The 27,773-nt window shown below is 36.6% G+C and overlaps 1 protein-coding gene across 9 annotated transcripts in view; it reads right to left on the bottom strand.

Moving 5' to 3' along the window:
* Positions 1–27,773, bottom strand: part of CACNA2D1 (calcium voltage-gated channel auxiliary subunit alpha2delta 1) — a 506,784-nt gene that overhangs the window by 172,645 nt on the left and 306,366 nt on the right. For all 9 annotated transcript variants that reach the window (XR_007121393.1, XM_047694238.1, XM_047694237.1 and 6 more), the window contains exons 5-6: positions 26,004–26,045; positions 3,209–3,338 (exon numbers count right to left, since the gene is read on the bottom strand). Coding sequence is in view for 8 of the 9 variants with exons in the window: in XM_047694238.1 (XP_047550194.1) it covers positions 3,209–3,338; positions 26,004–26,045 (172 nt within the window). In the remaining variant the exon portion in view is untranslated. The remainder of the gene's footprint in view (positions 1–3,208; positions 3,339–26,003; positions 26,046–27,773) is intronic.

Below are 27,773 nucleotides of genomic sequence, written 5' to 3' on the forward strand. Positions count from 1 at the left end.
AAGGAACAGTGCTGTGGCCCACTGTTTCTTTCAACCCTATGCAATGTGGGCAGAATCAGCAAGGAGCCAAAGCTCTTCAAAACATCCCTCCCAACTTCCCCAAACCTCCACATTCACACGCAAGCAGATTAAAACCTCAATACAATTGACCTTATTTTTCTTTTCTTCTAGCACAACAAACAATCTACGGACTTGCTCAGAGAATCCATCAAGACTACGGATACTGGACAGGCCTCCTCTCCGGAACATAAGGGGTTAAGGAGGTAGGGGCTCAATTCATGCCCTCTTTATTTCAGTCATAGTGGTTCTTGTTTTAATTTCTTTTACATATGTTTCCATGCAAATATATATTTTAACAAAATGTTCCATAAATTATTACAAAAAAAAAAATCAATGACTTGATTATCTTTTTGATAACGCTACTGATTTTCAGGAGTAAGGAAAAAATAAAGCTCCAAACATGAGGCAACAAAACAGAAGAACAATAATAACAGTTTTCTACCAAAATGAAAACATTGAAGTTGGCCTCAATTTCTTCAACATAGTAATACAGAACCAAACCCTCCCCCCCCCACCCCAAAATAAAACCCCGTGCCAGGAAATCCGTAGAGTATGGACAAAAAATTATTTTGACTCAAAACTTCCATATCTAGCCAGTGTGTTCTTCTAATGTGAATTCAACAGGAAGATAATACCTTAAAGTAGTAAGATTATTTTGTTGGCATACCCAACAAACGATGGATAAAAAAAATCTTAAATGAAGGCCAATAAAATATTTTTTTTAATTAGAAACCATCATATAGCTCAGTATTGTCTGAATAGTTGTAACAATTACAAAATGTAATGGCAAATATCAAGATAATGCTTTTAAAAAGTACACAATGATCAAAGTTTAAAAAAAAAATCTGAACCTAAATCCCAGGTAATTCCTAAATGGACCTAGAATTAACAGTAAAGAAGTCTAATTATGTTTAATTCTCATGTAACAACAGAAACTACCTATATACACCATTTTGTTTCTTTTATCAAGAGAAAAGTCTTACCTTAAAACAACTGATAGGAAGAAAACATTATGTACTTTTTAAAAATTAAAAACAGAATACAGTAATTTGATCAAGAGGAAATTTGTTATGAGAAGAATCACACATGCATTTCAAATTCCCTTTAAAAAAAAAGAAAGATTTTATTTATTTATTTGACAGAGGGAGAGAGATCAGAAGTAGGCAGAGCAGCAGGCAGAGAGCGGGGGGGGGGGAAAGCAGGCTTCTGGCTGAGCAGAGAGCCTGATGTGGGGCTCAATCCCAGGACCCTGGGATTATGACCTGAACCGAAGGCAGAGGCTTAACCCACTGAGTCACCCAGGCGCTCCTCAAATTCCCTTTTTTTTTTTTTTTTTTAAAGATTTTATTTATTTATTTGACAGAGAGAGATCACAAGTAGACGGAGAGGAAGGCAGAGAGAGAGAGAGAGAGGGAAGCAGGCTTCTTGCTGAGCAGAGAGCCCGATGTGGGACTCGATCCCAGGACCCTGAGATCATGACCTGAGCCGAAGGCAGCGGCTTAACCCACTGAGCCACCCAGGCGCCCCTCAAATTCCCTTTTAAACAATCTCACAGTGAATCCAAAATATAAATGATAATTTATATTCTTAGTCCCTGTCCGTAGTCCCCTGTGCTTAAATAAATTTGAATTATAATTAATAGGAGCATTTAAACATTTAAATAGCACCTACTACTAGGCTGGAAAACAAGTATATTTAACCTCCTTTATCCTCACTCATCTTTTAGGTTAGTTATCTTATTCCCATTTTACAGGTGAGAAAATGCTTGCACAAAAATTTACAGCATTTGCTCAAGAAAAAAATACCACAGGGGCGCCTGGATGGCTCAGTCCGTTAAACATCTGCCTTGGGCTCAGACCTGGGATCAAGCCTCACATTGGACTTCCTGTTCAGCGGGGAACTTGATTCTCTCTCTTCCTCTGCCTGCTGCTCCCCGTGCTTCTGCGTGTGTGTGCTTCTGCGTGTGTGTTTTCTCTCTCTCGCTCTCTGTGTCAAATAAATAAATAAAATATATTAAAAAAAAAAAAAGAAAGAAAAGAAAAAATATTTCGAAAGGGCACTTGGGTGGTTCAGTTGCTTAATCGTCTACCTTTAGTTCAGGTCGTGATCCTGGGGTCCGGGGATCTAGGCCCACTTCAGGCTCCCTGCTCAGCAGGGCATCTGTCCCTACCCTCTCCGTCTGCATGCCCCCTGCCCTTGTGCTGTCTCTCAAGTAAATAAAAATCTTAAAACAAAACCAACCCTGCAAAAATTTAGCTTTGAACTCAGGCCATCTGGCTCCAGAACCCAGGAAGTTATAGATACCCAACTCACTCTACAGCCTCTCTAATTAAGAGGAATATAAGAAACACACTTTAAAAAATCTCAAATGGTCCTTTCTTCTTACTAATTACTTAGGCAAGCAGGGAGAGTAGTAACTGGTTAGAGCAGGGTGAACATGGGAGACCAGGGCTATGACTGAACAAAGCCCCTGCTTTCGGGGTCTCGGGTACTCCTCATAAATAGATTATCCTAGTCAGATTCTCAGTCTCTACACCTACTAATACATCAGTTATCTCTGAGACTCTACTGGCACAAGCTCCCTGCCCTCTATTTTCCTAAGTAACTTATTCCCCTCACTGAGTGAAGTCTTCTCAAGCAAGTCTTCCACTCAGTGGTTCTCGACTTCTTTCATCTTTCCCCAACTTCAACTTGAGTCCACAATGTATTGAGAGGCATGTATTTTTTTAACTATATCCTATAGTAAGACGGGATTTAAAACTGCATAGTCTAAAATATATCAATCTCTCCCTTTACAGTTTGTATGTGTATTTGTGTGTACTTGTGCTATGTAATTTTGATTTTTTAAAAAAATCTATTAATTTTCAGTTTCAATGGCAATTGGGAAGGCAGAATTTTTTACTCAATAATAGGAGGACATCCCCAATGGATGCAGACTCTCCTACAAATATTCAAATAGTGAGGCTATATGAACACAATCTGCTTGTGAAAATAAGATTTCTTCTTTTATAGAGAGTTGACCACAGACTCTTCAATGACATGGAAAGAAAACAGTATCCCATTTGTTCCTTTTTCTTCCCCAGTTTGGAGACAGAGAAGACAGACAAACGCATGGTATTCCAACAGCTGTTTAAATTTTATTACTTACAGCCCTCATAGATGTCTGTGGGAATATGGACTGCGGCATGTTGATAGGAGATCTGTCGTCCAAAATTAGCATCATCAATAAAAACAGGTTTTATCCTCTGGCTGCCTGGCTCACTCTCATTTTTTTCGGGCTGTATCCAAAAAGATAGACAATAAAAAGAATATTACAACTTGAGATAACAGTCTCATATCGCTGTCTTCATTTGACAAATGTGTGGTCTTCAAAAAACACATCTACAAGAATATTTAAAAATACAGGACCATGATGACCTCTAGACTTAACGTGGTACTCGTTTTGCAATATACAGAAATACCAGTAACTGTTTTACACCTGAAACCAATGTTCTATATTAAATACATCAGAATAAAAAAAGAAACCACATAGAAAAAATATAGAAAAAAGTATATAGTACCATGATGATATCAGATACACAAATTACATTCAGGTATCAGAATTAGTATTATCTTCATACTATTCACATTAAAATCTAACTTCTCTCCTCGTTTCTTCAGCTGGAGTCACTGTGGATCCTCCTGAGGGGACCAGACCTTTTTCATATGCAGCACTTATTACAAAGAACCTTAGAGAACAGGACAAATTCCTTTAAATAGAATCAAATTAAGATTATCCCTCAATATAAATTTCACTATGCTACTCAATTCTTATAATGCGGTTGAGGGGAATTCTTCATTTGACAACTTATGGTAAACATGACTGCAAAAGGATAGCAATGAAGGATTATTTTATATCCTGTTCCCTTAATTTTTGCAGGTTTTCCAGCTGTACCAATTTTTGTTTTAAAAATAAAGTATACTAACAAAAAAAGATCTTTTGTAATTAAGCACAATTAAATCCTAACTGCAACCATTTTGTCTCCTGAGGTGGGGAGTCAGGTCCAATCAATAATGATTCAAGAAAAGCCCACAAAAGTTTAAGGTTGAGAATTCATTTTCTACCTATTCAAACTAGGCTGTTGATACTGAACCACCTTATTGGCCTTCCCTCGTAGGAAACTGAGAATTCCATTCATTGATGCAAAATGCAGCTCTGTAACCTTTTTGTTGTTGTTGTTGTTTTGGCTAATTACATTAATTTTTTTCCCCAGTTCAAATACAGTTGTTTTAACCCTGCCCCCCCCTTTTTTAATTAACTGTGGTTTATATTTTCAACTCAGTGTTGGAGACTATTTTCCATATTCCAAAGGTAATCTCCTCAAAACCATACTGAAAAATCACATTTGACTCCTTTTGGCAGCACACTACAATGATACAAGTGATAAACAAGAGAAAAGACGTAACTGGACAACCAGAAAATTTCCCAAGAAGGCTGGAAGACAGTGCCAACAACATAAAGTCATCAGGCTTACAACGAACTGTGTCCAGCTGTCCATACAGCCCTGAACATATAAATGACCAAGTAACACATTAATATCCTGAGATATTAGGACACACATGTGTATGTGTGTGTACGCTCGTGTGTTTATTTTTTCCTAGGGAAACTGCAACATTGGAAATATTTTTACATTGATATGAACAATATGGCCTTAAGTGAAAACCAAAAAACAAAAAATCAGTGTCTTCCAAAGCTGAAAATCCAACCCACCATCAGGTAATGAAATCAATTTTAGGTACTCATAAACCAAATTATTCTTTAAATGAAATATTAAATTTGGTTATGACCAAATTATTTAAGTGAAACATACTTTATTAAAAGAAAAAAAAAAAACCTAAGACTTTGTCAGAGGGAGAGCACAAGCAGGGGGAGCAGCAGGCAGGCTCCCTGCTGAGAATGGAGCCCGAGGTAGGACTTGATCCCAGGACCCTGGGATCTTGACTTAGCCAAAAGCAGACACTTCACCAACTGAGCCACCCAGGAATCCCTAAGTGAAAACATATTTTAAAAATATAAAAAAGTACACTCTGTATATTAAAATGAAGAGCTATTTTGTGAAACTCATGTTTCAGATAGGACTGTATGTGTTTATATGTGCATATGTTAGACCGTGATGCCGACTGTAAAATTGGTCACTGACAAAAATATTTGAAAACCAATCACTGAATTTTTTTCAAATGAAAGCCATAAGTATCTAATAGTTATCCACAAAGAAACTGAATATATAACCAAGCAATAATGTTTCAGGTCTAAAATCTGAAGCATTAATCATACTCTTTTCTAAAAGAAAAGGGTGTGTGTGTAGCACATGCAGAGTGTAAGAAAGGAGAGAGAAGAGTTAGAAGGAAAATAGGAACGAGAGAGCGAGAGGAATTCTGAACCTAACACATCAGCCTTGATTGCAATGGTTATTTAATAAATAATGAAAATGGTAACTGGGATTCGGCTGTGGATTCAACCCTGGATTTTACGACATTTAAAAACTGACACTCCATTGTCTGTTCCTGAGCACTACTGACTTGAATAAGGAAAGGGGCACATTAAAACAAACGACTTTCAGTAATAAGATGAATGTAAAGAGGACACCAACTATGAATGATGTCCCCACTTTTCGCAGCTGAAAATATTCTGAAATTTTCAACATTTATTTTACAACAATGGTTTCTCAAAGAATGGACCTTGGATAAGCAGCAGCAGGATCCACTGAAATTTTTTAAATGTGGGCTCTCAGGCTCCAACCCCAAATCAACTCAGTCAGAAACACCCCGGGGAAAGGCTGAGAGATCTGCAGGGCAACAAGGCCTCCAGGTGATGCGCTACTCGCTAACACTGGGGGGTCTACTGCTTAAAACTACCGGCAGTTGAAATCAGTCACGTTTGTATTTGGAACCACTCACGAAGAAATTTGGGTTGATCACTACTTAGCATATTAACGAACATCTACTTTTTTAACGCTCCATGTATAACAGTTTTATGATTTGTGAACAGAGGCACAAAAATGGTAATATGGTGAGGAGGATTTGTCAAAAGAGGTTTTCAGAAGAGAGTGGCTCCGTCCTTTGAGCGTCCAACTCCTGGTTTCAGTTCTGGCCATGATCTTAGATCAAGGCGCCCCTACCCCCAACCCCTTCTGCTTGAGATTCTCAATCTCCATCTCCCTCTACCCCTCCCCCTGCTCATGCTCGCTCTCCCTCACGCATGTGGTCTCTCTAAAATATAAAAATCTTGGGGCGCCTGGGTGGCTCCGTGGGTTAAAGTCTCTGCCTTCGGCTCAGGTCATGGATCCGGAGTCCTGGGATCGAGCCCCACATCGGACTCTCTGCTTGGCAGGGAGCCTGCCTCCCCCTCTCTCTGTGCCTGCCTCTCTGCCTACTTGTGATCTCTGTCACATAAATAAATAAAATCTTTTAAAAAATAATAAAATAAAATAAAATATAAAAATCTTAAAGAAAAAACTTGTTTCATAAGACAACAATCTTTCAAGATACTCTAGGGGCTAGTGCCATATTGACTTAGATTGGGGAAAGGCTGTTCCAGTAAGAGAATAACAAAGCACATTGGAATATCAAAGGCTCTGAGATAGGCCTCACTCAAGATTTTAACCCAGCATTCTCAAGCCTATGTGACCCTGGGACTTTTTTCCCACTAAATACCTCTTGCAAAGAATATACTTACAAAATTCCGTAGAAAAGCCGAGCGGAAAGCATGCTGGCCGAAACATTTGGTTCTGTCCTGTTGCATTAATAACCTCTCCTACTGAGCCACTCAGCGTTCCGTGGCGTTCAGTTTTCTGGCTTATAAATCAATGGTGTAAGGAGGCCACAGGTGGTGTCTTTAGCCCATGGGCCTAATCAGAATCAGCTGGGGAACCTGAGGCCCCACTAATGATAACATGATCACAACAAGGAGGCTGTCTTTTGAAAGCATCTCTCAGTTGATTCTAATATTCTCTCCTACCTTACGTTAAGAAACCTCAACCAAAAAAATCTATAATTTTCAGTTCTGAAAAAAATTAGAGTCCCGTTTCTATAATTTTAGAAAAGAACACATTACTTTTCATAAGCCTCTCTTTCCCAGAAATTCCATTTACATCTATTTCTAGCCAACTTTACTAGACATATATGAAGAGTAGGATCAGATGATAGATTAATAGACGAATAATGAAGTACATGCGTGTATGAGGGTTAGGAATATGTGGACATTTGCAAGTATCTCATTCATTCAGTCACTTGAGACATATTTGTTGGCAGACTGGAGAAGGATTTATTGACATTACGTTTATAGAAATGCCATTTAATATCTAAACCTGGATACAAGTTAAATGTTCAACAATAGCAAACTGTCACACTTGGGTGTTATTAAGTAATATAAAAGAGCAATTACATTGGGAATGCATATATAAACTGTGTTTGTTTAAAAATGACTTTAAGCATAAAAAGGAAATGTTAAGCAAAAAGAAGGGGGAAAGGGCCTATTATTTTCTTTAAGATTTTATTTACTGATTTGAGATAGAGAGTGAGCGAAAGAGCACAAGTGGGGGAGGGGCAGAGCGAGAGGGAGAAGCAGGCTCAGCACTGGGCAGGGAACCCGACTCAGGGCTCGATCCCAAGACCCTGGGATCATGACCTGAGCTAAAGACAGATGCATAACCTACTGAGCCACCTAGGTGCCCCAAGACCTATTATTTTGAGAGAAAGACAGGTATACAGAGAAATGAATGGATGAGTACAGAGCAAACGGTATAAGCACTCTGGTTGGTTTTGTAGTTATGAGATGTAACTATATGTTTCATGTTTGTGTTTTCTTGTTTTTTCCAATATACAATGAAAATGTATTTGTAATAAAAAGAAAACATTAATTTTTGTTTTGAGCCCTTTGCACTATCAAGTACTGTATGATTATCTTACAAAGATAAAAGTTGTTTACACTTTTATCTCTCACACTTAAAAATAATAAGTTTTAAATACATTTTATGGAGATTCTTACACTTTTAAATTACCACATAAAGAGTTTGAGGAATAACTTTAAAACAATAATGCAGTTTTCAAAAAAATTAAAAATTATTAATGTCCTTCTCAACTTGTATAATCATGTGTCAGGATTAGTTTTAATGCACAGTTGATAAGTATATGAAGAAAAAAGTTACAATAATAAAAAATAATTTCATGAAAATATTAGACTTTCTAATGTAACTACTTTATTTCCTTAAACTTATGAAATTATTGTAACTTACTTATGATACCCTCATAAGTCATGTCTTTGCCTATCTTGATATATTATGGCATTATATTATATAATGAAAATATAGCAAATATTAGATACAAAAGCAAAAGTGAGAAAAGGAATTCAGAGAAAAGCCTCTTAACATACATTGTTTACTATGTTAACTATAAATTTCAAATAAATTCCCTTCCTGGAATTAAGATTTCCTATTTACAAGAATACACAGGAGAAAAAATAAGCATATCTCTTACCAACACGTTTCCCCCAAAATACCTCTTTTGAATTCTCCAGACTACCCTACATTAAAAGTTACCTGGAAACTGAGTGTGTCTATTCTAAAATGGATTTGATTGCATTTATTAGAACACATAAGTGAAACATGAGAAGTATGTTTCTCATACTATTCATCTCAATATAATCTCAGTCATTAAATAATAGATTAGATCACTCAGAGACTAAAGTACAGGCCAGTGTTGGATGCGTAGGCCATTCAATTTTACAAGCAGCACATATTGGCAAATTTAATTTGGAAAGTCAAAAGGATAAGCCTATGGCAGATATAAGAGGCTCTGGCACATTTGATACACTTACCTCAAATGAAACATTCTTAGATTTGGTATTTATACTAAAATATTTATTTTTAATGTTTTGTTACCTTTATCGTGTTAAAACAATTCTGATAGCAAAATGTTTATAAATTAAAATTAAAATTATACTTTACCTAAATTGCAATAAAAAGTGTCTTAACCAGTTCGTCACGATTCCAACTGTACATGCTCACCTAGAAACCCCGTTCACAATCATACTCTGGCTAAGTTTAACTTCCCTGCTTCTCCATTATTTTTTGTGTTCCGTAACACTGAGAAAGCTAGTTGCCTCTGAGAAAGAATAGTTCACTAAGACTCTCTACAGAAGCATCACGATTGGCATTTCTATCGCCCAAGTGAAAACAGAGTTAAATGAATGAGTTCTTGTGTAATGACCCAAATTCTTTATAACTAGAGACTATACCCTGGTGTACAATTCTCCTTATAAAATTTCCACCTCTAAACACATTCTTTTCTTTTTTACAACTGTTTTATAGACATTATTTACAACAGATATCTGTAACTTTGACAATGTAGTCATAACTGATTTTAGATTTTTAGTTTAGTTTAGTTCTACTGGTATTTCCAGTCTCAAATAAAATCCTGGATATATAATATGCCTTTAGGCATGGCATTCATCATCCAATATAAATAATTACCATGCATGTATTATATTTAAAATGCACTTTCTCAGTCACTAAATTTGAAATGTCTGGCATTTGGAATCAATTCCACAGATTAAAAAGCAAGTTTGCCTGTGTAACCACTAGTTCACCCTTGGTATCTAAGCATTCTGTAGTGCTCCATTAGTTAAGGCTGAGTACCTGTTCTGACCTTACAGAGGAAAGCCTTCTTCTTCTTCTTCCTTTTTTTTTTTTAATATTTATTTATTTATTTATTTGAGGGGGGGGGGGGAAGGGCCAGAAGGCAGAGGAGAGGGAGAGACAGAATGTCAAGCAGATTCCCTGCTGAGCGTAGACCCCCGACCCGGAGCTCGATCCCCCAACCCTGAGGTGATGACCTGAGCCAAAATCAACAGTCGGATATTTAACCGACTTAGCCACCCAGATGCCCCCAAAGCCTCCTTTTTAGTTAAGTCATTTGCATCAATTAGAAATGGAGATTCATCAAAGCTGCTGCCAGCTGACCATGCCCAATTAATTAATAATGGATAGAGAGAGAAAGGTGCTAAGTGTCATCCAGCCTTCATCATTCTGGTCGGGCTGTGAAGCCAGGCTGAACATTAAATGATGATCCAGTTGCTGTGGCAGGAAGAACATTGTTGCGTCTCCAGAGTTAATTGGTTTGCGATGCTATTTTCACCTTGAGGTTGCTATGACTCAGGGATGCATCCAGCGAGTGACTGGTATTAAAACAGAAACATGAGTGGGACGACACAGTCTAAATTACACAGTAAAGACTTCAATAATACACTTGAATTTTGTTTGACTGAATCATAACACCAATAAGAATAAAAATTTTATATTATGAATTTAATAAATGGCCCTATTGTCCTTACAGAAATGTGTTAGTTTAGCTAATCATAACATGTTCCACAAAGAAACAAGAGGTTTTGTTTAAATTCAGAGGATTTCTTCAGGTAATTAAAAAGTTATAATTCCTTAGCTTTACCCTGCAGAAAAACTATGGCATTAATTCTTCAGAGGCCATTCACTTAATGCATTAATAAAAGAATGCTTTAAAGTTAACATGAAAAGCAAATTTATAACATTAGTGGTCAAAGGAAATTTGAAGAAACAATTCTAGTTCTTAAAGATTAGATTTATTGTTAAGCCTCCATGTATTTTCTATTACTAATTACCACATAGAAGAGAGAAAGAAGAAACAGTCTGAAATAAGCAACTTTTGCGGGGGGGAAAGGGAAGAGTAAGCAGCTGACACTGTGCAATAACAAAGACAGAAGTTAAAAATACTGAAGGGGGTAATAAAGACATATATACACGTCTGCGTATATGTATATATAAATACTGAAGTGGGTACTAGTATAAGTATTTATACTAAGTATAAATACTAAAGTGGGTATATATGCATACATGTATGCATATATGTATATATAAATACTGAAGGGGGTGCTAAACACATATATACATGTATGCATATATGTATACACACACATACATACGTATAATTCTATATGTATAAACTAGACATCAATTAAAAAATTGGTATACTGGGACGCCTGGGTGGCTCAGTTGGTTAAGCAGCTGCCTTCGGCTCAGGTCATGATCCCAGCGTCCTGGGATCGAGTCCCACATCGGGCTCCTTGTTTGGCGGGGAGCCTGCTTCTCCCTCTGCCTCTGCCTGCCATTCTGTCTGCCTGTGCTCGCTCGCTCTCCTCTCTCTCTGACAAATAAATAAAATCTTTAAAAAAAAAAAATTGGTATACTATTTTCTAAATAGGACAGCAAGTCAAATCTAGTATGAATGTGAAATAAAACACAGAAAATTGGACTAAATTAACTGAAAAAGAGAGATCAATCACTGCAATAACTTGTTTATTAAATCACATTTTAAAAGTCAAAATAGACGTTCCTTAAGTAAAGTGTATTGAAGTTTCCTGCTGATGATGATTACCATGATAACATTCAAAAAAGCTAAAAGACAGACTCTTAGAACATCCTCAAAATAAGATTGCATGATGGGTGAATGCATGGGAAAAACCACCTATGCCAGGACCTACACCCAGGAAGAATGCAAGCCATTAGAATCTCCATACCCCCCCCCCTCCAAAAAAAAGAATCTCCATACAGGTAAGTGTGATCACAAGAAGGCTTGGGGGATGGTTTAAAACCTGCCACGTGGAATATGAGATTTCCAAATCACCAGCATTAGAAAAGCACATCATACTATCATAGGTATGTATATTTAAATAATTAAAATTAAAAATATTAATATATTAAAAATTAAGAATTAAAATATTTAAATAATTTTTTAAAATTATTTTATTTCAAATATAGTTGTTTGGGGTTTTTTTTTAAGATTTTTTATTTATTTTTTTGACAGATAGAGATCACAAGGCAGGCAGGAGGAAGCAGGCTCCCTGCTGAGCAGAGAGTCTGATGTTGGGCTCAATCCCAGGACCCTGGGAGGCAGAGGCTTTAACCTACTGAGCCACCCAGGCACCCCTCAAATATAGTTGTTTAAATGCACATATTTTTATACATAAATATATAAACTAAATTTTGGGAAATGGCTGATAGGCTATTTTTCTCTACTAAGGAATTATGAAACGGTATCTCACATATGTAAAGAACTATGTGATTTTAGAAAGTCTAGAAGTTCAATATATATATTCTTATATATATTATAGAAACATTTACGTGAGGCCATTCTATTTCTTAAAAAAGGCATATTTTTATATTATAAATATTAGAATAGACAAATATACTTTGTAAAATATTGTCAGGGCAAAAGATGTTTAAAAAACTGCAAGGTACTAGGAGCCTGGGTGGCTTAGCAGTTAAGCGTGTGCCTTTGGCTCAGGTTGTGATCCCAGGGTTCTGGTATCAAGTCCCGCATCAGGCTCCCTGCTAGGCGGGAGGTCTGCATCTCCCTCTCCCACTCCCCCTGCTTGTGTTTCCTCTCTCACTATGTCTCTCTCTGTCCAAAAAAAAACACAAAAAAACAAAAACAAACAAACAAACAAAAAAAAAAAAAAAAAAAAAAAAAAAACTTAAAAAAAAAAACCTGCAAGGTAGAATCAACTATTTTCCCTTAATATACAAGTAAAGACTGGCCAATGCCATATAACTAAGGTATAGTTAGAGAACCCAGACTCCAGGTCTCCAACATCCCACACCAAACTTACATGACACGAATAATGGTCTATGGCCTGCAAGACTCCATATGATGTATTTCCCACCTGACAACCCTTCCTGCTCTCCATATCCTTGCTCATTATGTTCCTGCCACATTGGCCTGTTTTCTGGTCCTTCCACATATCATGCTCTTCCTGGTCCAGGCATCCTTGTACATGCTGTTCCCTTTGCCTGGATTGATTTTCCCTGCACCCGACCCCAAGAAAATCTGTAGGCAAACTTGATATAAAACATTAGTTGGGCTTTAACTCCTCGATTTCACAGATTTGATTCCTTGTTACTTCCCTCTAGTGTTAATCGAGGCCATCATTTTGATAAGAACTTAAATAAAAATGAATGTTCCATGTGTCCACGGTCTCCAAAAGAATTCACTGGAAGGCTGGATGAAGACATAGAATTTGCATTTATTTCAAGTAAATGAAATAAGAATAAAATATTAAAGTCTGCTAATACATACTGTATGGATTGACATTAGCACTCCCCTCCCCTGCCTTACTCATTGTTGTGAGCTGGTCTCGCATCGTCCGTCACACTCCAGGTAGCAAAAGGAGAAAGTGGAAACCCCTCATGCTGACGGGTTATGATGTCTTCTCACCAGACAGTCACTTTCAATGTAATATTCTATGCTTGAATGTAAATTTACATGTTATCGTCTCTGGTTTAACCTATTTAACACGGGCCAGTCATTTTAAAACATTTCCTTATACTTTAATTTCCTTAATTAATAATGATGGAAGATGAAATTCAAGTCATGGAAGCCACACTGAACAAAAAGGAAATGACAAAGATGATGCTTCTATTTCCAGCACTGACTTGTTACAACACAAAAACTGTGGTCCAGTTAGATTAGGCAGGTTAGTTTAAAAAGTCAATATTATCAAGACTATTATACATTTGGATCCATATTTACCACTGATAATAATGCCCCATGTTCATGTGGCCTGCTGAGATATTTCCCACAGTAATATGAAGTCATCATTATTATTAAGCATCATTATGCTTTTACTTATGATTTTTAATGCCATATGCACATAATCCAATACTTCGTAAAGTCTCACCAAACTTAAAGCCTCTTTGAGACTTGTCAATATATTAGTACAGTAGCACATATACAGAATATGTAAGTAAATATTCTTATAACAAGAGGCGCATTTAGCTTTTAAGTAATAATGCATGTGCAAACCAAAAACAAAGGTTGAAGATACCATTCAAAACAATCCAGTCCCCATCTTTGTTCACTCTACAAACTTTTACACAGGATAAGTATAAACAGCCCACATAACGACTTTTAAGACTTTTAAGACTTTTCCAAACTTAATGAATGTTCACTGAGTTCTAAATAAATGTACCATACATTACTTCTGAAAAGAAAGAACTGGGGGCACTGGTGTGGCTCAGTTGGTTAAGCATCTGACTCTTGATTTCAGCTCAGGTCATAATCTCAAGGTCATGGCATCGAGCCATGGCTTTGCACTGGAAATGGAGCCTGCTTAGGATTCTCTCTCTCTCCCTCTCCCTCTGCCCGTCCACCTGCTGTCTCTCTCTATCTCTCTCTAAAAATGAATGAATGAATGATCTTTGAAAAGAACTGGATATGAAATCTAAAAGAAAAGTATATAGGCCACTACTCCAACCAACTGAGAACCAATGTTCAAACTATCTGTGCAAAAGGAGTATATGCCTAAGAGCACAAAGCGTTAGAAAACTGTCAAAAGATACTGAAAAAATCTTGAAAGCTTCCAAGACCAAAAGGCAGAATTCCTAGAAGAAACCAAAACTGATCTAATCTTCCTTTTCACTAGTTTCATGGTTTTTTTTCCCACCCCGTGAATCTTAATGTGACTATATTTCACACAGTAGAGCATGCATAGTTTTAAGGTATCCATAGTAAATATCACTGGGGAGAGCAGATCAGATCAGTACTGATTTATAATGTGAAGTCTAACAACCTTTTCAATCACCATGATTTTACCCACTGCAAATCACCATAAACTAATGACTGTCAATGATGAAGCTGACTGGATAAAATACAAGCCAACTCATTAAATATGGACAGACTAACGAATAGGTATGATAAATTTTTTTTAAGATTTTATTTATTTATTAGAGAGAGAGATCACAAGTAGGCAGAGAGTCAGGCAGAGAGAGAGGGGAAGCAGGTTCTCTACTCAGCAGGGATGCTGAGGCAGATGTGGGGCTCAATCCCAGGACCCTGAGATCATGACCTGAGCCGAAGGCAGCAGCTTAATCCACTGAGCCACCCAGGTGCCCCTAGATATGATAAATTAAAATTGTATATCAAAACTCTCAAAAAAATTTAACCTTAAGTCTTGACTTATCACAGCTGCATCTCGGGGCCCTCTCCTATTCCCCACAGGTGCCCAGAGTATAGACAGGTGACACAGAATAGGGACACACGACTCTCGCTGTGGATCATACTAACGGCACGACATTCAATTCCCTGCATGATCAAATATCATGTGTTTGACGATGGGCAAGCCCTTGAACTCATTAAATTGCACTTGTCTTATCTGAAAATCATTAAAATAATAGTATGTGCCAGAATGGATTAGTGTGGCCTTTAAAAAGTCCATTGTATATAAAGCATTTACTATCAAGGATAGAATAAGTATATATATGTTGAGTATTGTTATAATCCAAATATGTACTATCCAAAATATGTAAACCATTTATTTTAGACTCATGCACAAAGCAATTCTGATTAGACCGACTACTATAAGGAAGCAATTAATAGTCTATTTCTATGTTCTCACTTATGTGAGGAATCAATGTCAGTCATTAACAGAGCCTGAAAATAAAGGTTGCATATTATAAGAGAGTGTTAAAAAAAAAAAAGTTAGAAAAGAAACCTAGACTTTGATTGTTTCTTGAATAATTAGAATGGATTGCTTGCTGTTCGATGCATACCTCTGCTAGCTCATTCTTGAATTGCATTTATTTCTCTAAAATAAAATAAAATCATGAAAGATAGGGCTTTTAAAAAGACATTTAATAGGGCATTATGTTGGAATTAATTTTAATGTGGGCAAGATTCTGCTAAGAAAATAAATAGCAACATAAATATGCAAGGGAATTCAGGAGACTAGCCAAATGTCGCAGACAGGTCAAATTTTTAACATGATCAATACAATAAAATGTAGCAAATAAATCAACTCAATTTATCGACATGGGAATTCTGGGTTGAACTCATTTCATCTGGATTTTAGTCAGAAACATAGATCTTGGAATTAGGTTAATAAGAGTTTGTAATGATCTGCGCTTTTTTTGCTTGCTCTGGGAATTAGGAAAATAGTGCAGCTTGCTGGCACAACTCAAGCCTTCTGGGGAATTTGCTTCACTAACCTCCAGGGAATTTAAGGATTTGTTGGGACAGATGTCTCTAAAACCTAAACTAAGAACCTCAATCAGTTTTAAATTGAAGGAGAACTTGAATGTGAAATTTCATTAAAAACTGTTGCATTAGTAGCATTTTCTTTTCTTTTTTTTTTTTGACATTAAACCTTTCAAATCTGGTTATACAAAGTCTACAATGGTACAAAGAAAAATTGCTGCATTGTGTTCATATTTTGAAAGTGTTTTTTGAGGATTCCACTCAGATTTTTATTTTGTTATGCACTGTTGTAAGTTTTTTACACAAAGGAAGGATTTTATTCATACGATAAAAAGGAAAATAGCTCAATCTAATACACCTTCATTATTGTTAACAAATACACACATACAAACAGGTTCCACTTGGGGTTAAAATCACATCAAAGAAATCTTAAATTTATTACAATCATATTGATAATTATTATTTTTTTTAAATGATACTCCTTAACATTCCTGGATTGCTTACTGTAAGAAAGGAAAATTCTACCTGCTTTATATATATTAACTAATTTTCACAGTAACTGTGTGAGGTAGGTATTACTATAACCTTTATTTCACAGACAATGAGAGTAAAACACAAGAGAGATTATGTGACTGCCAATATCACTGCCTGGATAGCTCAGATGGTTGGGCATTTGCCTTAGCCTTGGGTCATGAGCTCTGGTCCTGGGATCGAGCCCCATATCGGGCTCCCAGCTCAGTGCGGAGCCTTCTTCTCCCTCTCCCCATGCTTGTGCTCTCTCTCTCTCTCTCTCTCAAATGAATAAATAAAATCCTTAAAAAAAAAAAAAAAAGGAAAGAAAGAAAGAAAGAAAAGAAAAAAGAAAATGGCAGATCTGGGATTCAAATCCAGGCAGTGGCACTCCAGAAAGCAATCTCTTAACCATCACACTCTACTACCTCCTCACACAACAATGTGTATAGTGATCACACATGTATGCCTCGTCATCACTTAAAGGGAAAAACCAAGTTGCACAGAGAAGTAAATAGGAATGAAACATCATATATCTAATTTATCTTAAAATATTTAAACAATTAATAGATGAAGCAATTGTGGAGATACTATAATATTCTGTCTCCTAATTTATCTTAAAATATTTAAACAATTAATAGATGAAGCAATTATGGAGATACTATATTATTCTGTCTTCTACATATTTAAGACATTTTTTCGTGGTAAAAAGTTAAAAAAAAAGGGTGCCTCGGTGGCTCAGTGGGTTAAAGCCTCTGCCTTCGGCTCAGGTCATGATCCTAGGGTCCTGGGATCGAGCCCCACATTGGGCTCTCTGCTCAGCAGGGAGCCTGTTTTTCCCTCTCTCTCTGCCTGCCTCTCTGTCTACTTGTGATCTCTGTCTGTCAGATAAATAAATAAAATATTAAAAAAAAAAAGAAGTTAAAAAAAACTTACACTGAAATTACCCATTTTAATGCTATCACTTCTTTGGAAATGAAATTCAACAACTATTATTTATTCTAATTATGTGCAGAATCAGGCAGAACTTTAGTTTGATGGAGTAAATACAATTAGCCTGATACCATGTGTCATCTCAGAGATTCTTAATAATTTAGCTTAGCAGATCTGCCCAGACTTGGAACCCAAACTCCTGATTCTTATGGCACTTATGGCAATTAAAAACAAATATTCTAACTCTGCTTATCCCCAAATTGAATCAGTGTTGGACAGAGGGAAAACTACATTATCTATTTTGATGTTATTCTTAGTCCTCATGACTGTTTTAGGGGCCAAGAGAGGAAGAGGCAGATGAGAAAACAGTGTCCATAGTCAAGGCCAGCTTTGCCATTCCCCTCTTAACTTGTTTCCACCCAAATTCGAAATGAAGTAAACAGTTTCATTTCCACCACGCTTGCCAGAGATTTCCTAGTTGCTCTGCAAATAGAGCACCACTTTAAAAAGTAAACATGTCCTGGGACACCTGGGTGGCTCAGTCAGTTATGCATCTGGCTTTAGCTCATGTCATGATCCTGGGGTCCTCGGATGGAGCCCCACATCAGGCTCACTGCTCAGCAGGAAGACTGTTTCTCCCTCTCCCTCTGCCCTTCTGCCCTGCTTGAGCTCTCTCACTCTGTCTTAAATAAATCTCAATCATTACTCCAAACTATTACTAATACTAGAGAGAAAGTGAATAAGATCCTTATCTCAAGTTGCTACAAATATAATAGATTATCCCTGTATACAAATACTATAGTGTAAAGCATTGTGCCATCAAACCAGATAGGTCTAACTATTGTTTAGAACACCCAGAGGAAGGAAATACCATTTGCTTGCTACCTATAAGAACCAAGGAAGGCTTCCAAAGAAAGTAGTACTTGGATTGGTTTTTATTTTTTTTTTAAGACTTTATTTATTTATTTGACAGAAATCACAAGTAGGCAGAGAGGCAGGCAGTGGGGGCGGGGGGGAGCGCGGGGGGGGGGGGGGGAGCAGGCTCCCTGCTGAGCAGAGAGCCCAATGTGGGGCTCGATCCCAGAACCCTAAGATCATGACCTGAGCTGAAGGCAGAGGCTTTAACCCACTGAGCCACCCAGGCGCCCCTGGATTGGTTTTTAAAGAATACTTCGTATCTGATGAGAAAAATGGTTGAACATCATGATTATGTAATTAGAGGAGAGACTCTGTTAATATTAGTTAGCACATCGGACACAGGAATGGTTGTCTTAAGTTTCCAGTAAGAATGCGTTTATTACATTCTCCACAGAACTGTGGCTCACCAAATAATTTAGCCCAGTTACACCTGCACCTTTAAGTTTCAATTGGAAAATTTGTTTAAATAACTATAGTCATAACTTTTTATCATACTATGCAATCCAAAGGAACATTAATTTTACCCTTTATTTCAGCAACTGCTTCAGCTAAATCTGGCTGTTACTGAGTATTTATTTTTATACCCATAAGGTGAATATAAATACCACTGATATAAGAGTACAGAAATTGTAAAATGCCCCTGAGGAATTGTCTCGTATCACAGCCATTGTAAAGCTTATAACCCCATAGCTCCCCTAAAATTGACTAATTCAGATGCAGCCAACTGAAAGGTTATATTCCAAAGGAATAAATTGATCACCTCTGAATGCTTGTTTTACCTTTAAGTGAGGCCATGTATCATCATTATAAGGAACAAAATCAATAGACTACACTTGAATAGATCATTCTGTATATTCAAATCCTAAGTGGTGATAGACCAGCATAATAAACATGGAAGAATAGCAGGAAACGGAGATTCCAAATTTAATCTGGAATCCAACATACACTAAATTTATGGCCTTCTTTGTATGATTTCTTTCTATTAGGAAAGCCACTCCTTGTTCATTTCCAGCTACTCATATTCGACACTCCCTACCCCTGCCCACACCTTCCCTTACAGGTTGGTGTGCCAAGGATGCTCTCCTGTACATTTTTATTTTTTATGTTGTGTAGACAGGTGCAACAGGCTGAGAGTGAAGCAATAGAGTAATGGCAAACTGGACAATGTCTCACATCCCAAATCACGCAGACTCCTTTTGATTTTAACATTGCGCCAGCACACTGAAATACCGTATCCATAATTGAATCTTTGGCTACACCTGAAACTTCACACTGGCTGAGCAAATGTCAGCCACCTGTTTTCAAAGTCCACTCAGAAGCTAAGCATAAAAACAGTCTAAGCCAAATTCAATTTTTAGCTGCCTACAGAAATCTCCTCTGGTATATCCTTGAGCAAGTTTTTGGTATAAATGTTCTTGTCTTCTGAGCATTTTGGCTAAATCCTTTAAAAATCTTTGCTAAAAAATCTTCCTAAATCCAGTGTCCAATCTAATGTCAACATATTCTCTCCTCCAACGAAAGAAACACTGTAGCCATTCAAATCTATAATTATATACAGATTTCTTCGCATGCCTGAATGCTTTCTCCCGTTAAAGCTTTATTATCTCTAATCCATATGCTTTGACTTGCTCTTTGAGAACACGTGATCTGCGGTTTACCTCACTGCATATTGTTCTCCTCCATATGTTCTCTTTCCTCCCATAACTTTTTTTTTAACCTTTTTGACATTCTGGGAGTATTTCCTGTCTCTTCTTCGCATCACTGATGGGTAGGTAATCAGCACTGGCAAATTTGTTAGTTCTTCCAATGGAATTGTTATTTTAGCAGCATTGATTCTGATGATTTTACTGCAGTCTATTTGTCACACAGATCACTGGGTCTTTCTTTGGAGACACTAGGCATACATTTAATGTTGTTTTCAGTGACGTACGTGAAATAATCCCTCAAAAGAAAAATGGCTTTAATACTTCAGTACTTCTACTGTACTGTTACTGATCTTTTGACGTATTCCTCCACTAACGGGTTTCTATTCGATTAGTATTAAATGAAGACCTTTCTTGTCTCAGGATTAGGAAACAGTAAAATGGTACAGATTTCTTTCCAAGCATTTGTTCCTGCTTCTGTCGTATCTGTAACCTGAAGGCAAAGAATGATATAGAATGTATGCTATGGTTTCTGGTCAACGGGAAGCATGTGCAAAGGGTGAGTGTTTTCTTCAGGGTCTTTTGATGGCAATCCTTGAGATTACAGAAACTCACGCCGGTCTGGGCTGACACTGAGGGCAGCTGTGAAAGGGCATCCTTAAAAATGAGACCACGTGTGGAGCGCGGAAAGGGAAGAGCCATGCTGTGACTCTGGTATCCTTCCCCGGTTTGTATTTGTGTCACGTGAAGCTGCTGTTGGAACTTTGACTCACTGACTTCTTAGGGGAAGGGGAAAAAAAAAAAAACAACCTCACTGAGGGATTACAGTGTGCGTTATCGTAAGACCTAGGTCACCTGCTGTGAGCACCCGGGAGCTTGCCCTCTAGGAAGTTATACTCTAGGGAAGGACACCAAGGGAACAGTTTATAAAGACTGGTTGTGCCTCCAAGGAGAAATTGCCATTTCTTTGCAAAATTCATGACAGCTTAGGAAAGAACTAGTAAGCTTTCATCAGTGTCTTAAATATCAAACAAAGGCAATAATAACTGATATGAAGATCTCGGGAATCAAAAAAGAATTAGGATATAACATTTTAGAAATATGTAGATATTAATAATGCGTAATATATTAAAGGTACATAGATAATTTAGAAGCATAAAATAAAAGGTGATACCATTTCAACAGCCCTTAAATAAATAGTTGAGAATAATGTCTAAAATCATACAATCGTCATGGACATGGAAATGAAATGATTGATGTGAGAGGCAGAAAATAGAGAAAATGACCACTATCCCACTAGGCACGATGATAGAAAAACAAATCCTCTCCTACTAATGCAGAAATAGGGAAAAAGTTAAAAATCATAATCACAGGCTCAGGATTTACAATCTTTCAGTCTCCTTCAGGAGGCATAACATTTAAAACAGAAACTTTATTTAGCTCTCAAACATTTATACTATCATTCAAACAATGAGGATAAATTTATTAATTGAAAATGTTATCTCAGTATTTACTATTCCAAAGTGTTCTTTTGTTCATTAGAGATTAGCGCTGATGTGTGAGATAAAACTCCCATTCTATAATTTCCAATCACCAATTTTTAATAAAGGATGTGGCTTCATGGAATTGAGCAATAAAAATACCGTACACAATTAAATCAGTATAGACTAAATCTAGGACAAAGAACTATGATGGCAAGCCATTTTGAAACAAAACAATGTGATGGCATCAGGATTTGTGAACTTTTGATATATAAAATATCAAACACTACATGTATGAAATTACGAGTATAGGAGCCAATTAAATCCACCTCCATTGGAAAACTTTTGGTAAGATTTATAAATTTCATCATCCATGGAAGTCCAACTTCATCCATGAGATAAGCAACAATCTTCAAAAAAAATATGTAACTACTTAAAAGTCTAAAGTAGATCATCAAGGTGCAACTTTTACTTACATTTATTAACTTTCTTTCATTGTAAGAAAATAAGTACTTCCACTGTAGAAAATAATTTGATCGTAGTGATCAAAACACATGCATTAGGGAAACTGAATAATACTCAATACATAGCATATAATTTTACATACATTTACTATAAAAATAATTTTTTCCTCAGTTCCAAAGTTGAAGGATTTGACTATAGTTAAATGATAGAAGCCACTCAGATAAGTGAGTAGAATTTTGGAATTAGCTTCAAAATGTCAAGAAGAGCAAATGACGGATCAGTTCATACGCTGCTAATTATTCTGCAATTAGTATTTTCTTTGGTCTCTCTTTAGTAACAGAACCCTCTATTTTGTTTGGGTACATGCCTACGTTGGGGGTGAGGATTATATTCCACATTTGTGATACACACCGGTGAGGCTGGGCCCTAACCTGTGCACAGTGGAGGCAGATAAAAGTGATGTCCATGATTTCCAAACATACCCTCACCTCCTTCCTGTTCTCTAGAATGTAAAAATCACTGTGTACATTGGAGCACCCATCTTGGATCCCAACATGAAAAAGCTCACTGAAGAGGGGAGAAAACTTGAAAGAAGGACCCTGGGACCTAGAAGATTGAGACTCACTCCAATAGGTCTTATATGAGTACAAGAGAATGCGTACATTAGACAAGAAGAAACTTTTGTCTTCTTGTAGTCCCTTTTACTTTAGGTATCTCTCTAAGAGCCAAACCAATACACCAGTCATTAAATGTGGTTCATTTTTATTCAATGTCTGAGGGTTTACAAGAGCAACAGTATTATCATATCTAAAGCACTTTAATCTTCCCCAATAAGAAGTTTTAGTGCAATATAAATTACCTCCCAGTTCTTAATAAATTCTCAAAAGATTTACATGAAATAGTAAAATTTCCCAGCAATTTTGACCCCGCGAGCACTATTCCAAGAATATTCTGAACTGCAATGAAATGTGTAGATCACCTCATCACCTGGAGCATGTCTTAGGTGAGACGCAAACGGTTCCAATTTTAATAAGCTTTCATGCCCTATGAATGAGTACAATTTTAAGGGTGAAATGGAGCATGAACCGAAGTCTCCAATTCCTATCCTAGCCCTCTTCCTACTATGCAATATTCTTTGTAAATTATTCTGGCACTGTTCTTATTTATATATAAAGAAGTGAAAGTAGTTTCTCCAAATCCTGAGCATCATTTCTTTTTTTTTTTTTTTCTGGGCACCATTTTTAAGTTTTAAATTCTAAAGTTGATATTTTGCTTTTTATAGAGTCTTGATTTAACTTGCTAAACCTCATCTCTTGGCCTACAAGAATGAATCTTTTTTAATGGGTATATTTATAATCCATGGTAATAATATAGACTTTTGGGGATGGAAGAAGGCAAAAAAAAAAAAAAAAAGAAAGAAAGAAAGAAAAGAAAAGAAAAAACAAACACACGGCAAGTTCACTAGGTTCACTTGCACTAATCCCTTTCTCTCTTACATAGGCTTTTATTTGAATATATGAATAAAGATCCATGCAGGCAAATTATGAACCTAAAGAGCTGAGCACATCTCAAGTGTTAGCAGTACTCGCCCCACGCACACTTTTCCATTTATAAGGGACATATTGCTAACTTCGCAGCATAGTGATTGAATACTATGAATTTGACTATTGAACTATTCAATGATACTACTGAGTACTAACTGGGGTGGGACTCCCTAAAAAGTTACATCTCCATCTGTGCCTATGATTATTAAAATCTGGAACAAAGAAAACTCGCAATTTCTATGCAAAATAAAAGAACTCTAATTAAGGAGCAAACCTGAGTAAAAAAAAAAAACTGTTTTAAGTGACATCAAAAATTGGACTTCTTTCATTAGTTTAGAGGAAAGAAAAACATATTTGCAATTTGGTATCATCATCTTTAGGCAACACTCAATTCGCAGACTGGACCAAGCATGTCAATCCATCCACTTTAATTACCATGAAATCTTTGTCATAGTTTTACAAACTAACTGCTTTTTAAAAAGCTATAACTTGTGTAGCACCAGGAAGGCTGACTGAAACTTAGCATATGCATTTTAAACAACCACATAACTTTTAAATATTAAATACTAATCCTAACAGTGAAACAAAATGCCTGTTGAAAAATAATACTCATTCTAACACCAAAAAATAAACTATTTTTTAAGAGTTATTTATTTTGAGAGAGAGAGAGAGAGAGAGAGAAAGAGAGAGAGAGAGAAAGCCAGTGCGAGCAGGGAGGGAGGGGCAAGGGGAAAGAGAGAGGAGAATGTCAAGTAGACTGCCCGGTGAGCCCAGAGCTGGGTTTCATCATCGCCAGACCTGAGCCATCAATATCATGACCTGAACAGAGATCAAGGGTCAGGCCCGTAACAGACTGAGCCACCCGGGTGCCTCCTCATCTCATTAATAAACTATTAAAACATTTTTTCTTAGCTGTTGGTTTGCCCTTAATAAACCTCCTACCTCATTAAAATGATATATATAATTATCATAAAAGGATAACTGTTATCATAAAAGCAGCAGCAAAACACCTATGGCTAGTAAAAAGAAAACACCTTTTTTTTTAAAGATCTTATTTATTTACTTGACAGAGAGAGAGATCTCAAGTAGGCAGAGAGGCAGGCAGAGAGAGTGAGGGAGAAGCAGGCTCCCCACTGAGCAAAGAGCCCGATGCGGGGTTCTATCCCAGGACCCCGAGATCATGACCTGAGCCAAAGGCAGAGGCCCAACCCACTGAGCCACCCAGGCGCCCCAAAAGAAAACACTTTTTAAAACAATCCTAGTTCTTCATTTATTAAATGAAGAAAACATAATCTCCTCCTTCCTTCATAGCATCATCATAGGAATTAAATAAAAAAATTTGTGTAGACTGGTTAGCAGCATGCAGGGAAAATTAGTGCTCAGTAAACTATGAAGGTTCCGCAGAAGCAGTAGTGTGATTTGGAAAGATGTGGCATCTCAAGCAAACTACCTTTATTGTTTTTAAAGATTTCTTGAAGGCCAGCTTAAGTAGCTGGAATAAAGTAGCATATACACATATTTTTGATTCAGATTAAAAAATGAATAACAAATATATATTTTTTATATTTGTTTTACTTGTTCACTGATAAATCACTCCAAGCTCATGGAAGAACACGGAAAACACAAGAAGCCCTCAACAAACATTTCTGGATACATTCGCTAGTGCATATACATACTTTTCCCCAATAGAAAAGTCACAGATATGAGAATTTAAATGAACTTAAGCGTAAAATTTTGTTTTGTAATTTTGCAAATGCTTCCACCATAGCTAAGTAATTACAACATCTCCCAGAAGTCTGTCCAAAGGTGGCATCCTAAGAAGTAACTTCTCTGTGCTAAAATAATCCATGTTGGAACATCATCTGAGTATGTACATGACAGTCATCGGTTTAAAAAGGCAGACTGAACACCCACTAGGCTTCAAAAATTGGCTGGGCAAGTCCAGCTGGTGCGCCGTTTCTAGGGTGTCATTCACACTTTAAGGGAAATAAGGGTTCCCCCTGGTGTGTGTGCAGGTCAGGCCAGAGGAGACCTGCCTTGTAACCCAGGTGACAAGAGTTGGGCGACAGAGATGGATGGGACCCAACCTCAGTATGCCACATGACTAACAGAGTGCAGGGTAACCGAGCCAGTGCAATGGATTGAGGTCCAGACAGGGACAGAGAGAGTTCAGATCCAGAGAGACACATGGCGTTTCCACCCCAGAAGACGCCCAGGATAATTTGTTAAAGATCACATAAGCCCTAAGATTCATCATGGCCCTGTTAGGGCCAACCAGTAATACTGCTTAACGCTATAGAACGTCTTCTGAAAAACTCAACCTGCTAGGTCAGCTTGTTCTGTAATGCCAGTCATCATAGTGCATTTCAGTTTATCTTGAAATTTAATGTGAAACTTTTAATACTCACATCAAGATCATCCTTTGCATTGTAGTAGACAACTTCATTGCTCTATAAAAAAAAGAAAAGAAGAGTGCTTTACTGATATGAGTAAAAATGTAAAAATATACTGGATCAAGCACTGAACACATTTTAGGCATATTTTAAATAATAAACCTCTCATGATATTCTTCTCATAAAACACTCCACAAAGATCCATAAAGATTAGCCAATATTTTCTAAAAACATTTTAAAACACTGTATCTGTGATATTGAAAAGTACATTCTGCACCGAGGAAAAAATATCTCAGTATAGGTCTGAGACCCATTTGTCAAGAAAAAATAAAGAATGCATGATGCAAAGAAGTTACATACACACACACTTACAACACACACACACACAGATCCCTAAATCATGAAATTATAAACAGAATAATTCAAGAAAAATGTGAGAATGCGCCTTGTTAATACTTTGCTGACAATGAGACTTTTAAAATTATATATATTACATGTTGAAATTAGTAAGGCAGGGTGTATCTGGATGGTACTGGCAGAAATTTCTTCATGAGATTCAGAAAAGGGATCAGGAATAATTGAATTTAGACAGCAAAAAAAATCAGATTATCTAACACACTGATACTATCATATTCTCCCAAAGTGGTGAAGGAGCATTGGCTTTTCAAGAATAAATGTATTCAGACATTTCTGCCAGCCACCAGTGTTGCCGAAATACGCCAAAACTATAAATTACGGATATAAATCGAGTTACAGAATGAAAATGGAAAGGAAAGAATGAACAAAATGGTGGTCAAGGAATTTAAAAGTTTTATTCTTTGAGACTTCAAGGTTAGTTCTATGCACTGTTAAAATAATCCACTTATGCTAATTTATTTTTCCTTTCTTCTCCTGAACTGATTGGAAAATATAATCCATCTTCCATACATTTTCAGTAGTAATCAGAGGATTACGTGAAAAACGTGTTTTTCTGTGTCTCTTTAACATCAAAAACATGGACACTCCAAAATTGTATTAAAAGAAAATGCAATACACATTTTTAATAAGAAAATTCCTCCCAAAAACTCAATAAATCAGTGCTTCTTAAAATATACATCACCTCCACTACAAATCACTATTTCTTCAAGACATTCCATGGCCATATGACTTCAGAATAAACAATGAAGTTAAAACCTTCTCTTTTTGGCTCCTGAGTCTCAGTATATGAATGTACATTATACATTTTCAAGAATAAGACAGATCTTGTTGTGTTTCTCCAATTTAATTGCTGCCAAATCTGTCTCCCTTTTTTAATCTGAGAAATATATCATGAGCCTGAAGTTCTATAAAAGATTGCTCTAAGACCAAATGAATCAAAAACTTATTAATAAATAACAGAACACATACTTCATGATAGTGAATGAAACCATGACTTTGAATTTATTTCATTTAGAATCAACAGCTCTAAAAATTACCATTTAATTAATTCTTTTAAGAAGAATTAAGTAGCTAAAGAATTTAAACATGCATAAAAGTTCTACTTCCTGAAGCATTTCTTACAGCATTAATTTTGTAACAAAGTTAAAACACAAAATCAGAATTCATCACATACACAAAACAAGAGAATCTTCTGAATCCACCAGAGCCCCAAATCTAATTACTAGTTTATTGATCCCTCCTGTAACTCTGTAATTTATACTTTGGAGACAATTTTCAACTTAAAATGTGGATTCCATCAAAAGATAAAATATTGAATAAGTTTATCTTCATTTTAGACTTTATTTCTGCCAACTCCTTCCTCATATT

Source organism: Lutra lutra, chromosome 11 (genome assembly GCF_902655055.1).
Source record: "Lutra lutra chromosome 11, mLutLut1.2, whole genome shotgun sequence".
Lineage (NCBI taxonomy): Eukaryota > Metazoa > Chordata > Mammalia > Carnivora > Mustelidae > Lutra > Lutra lutra.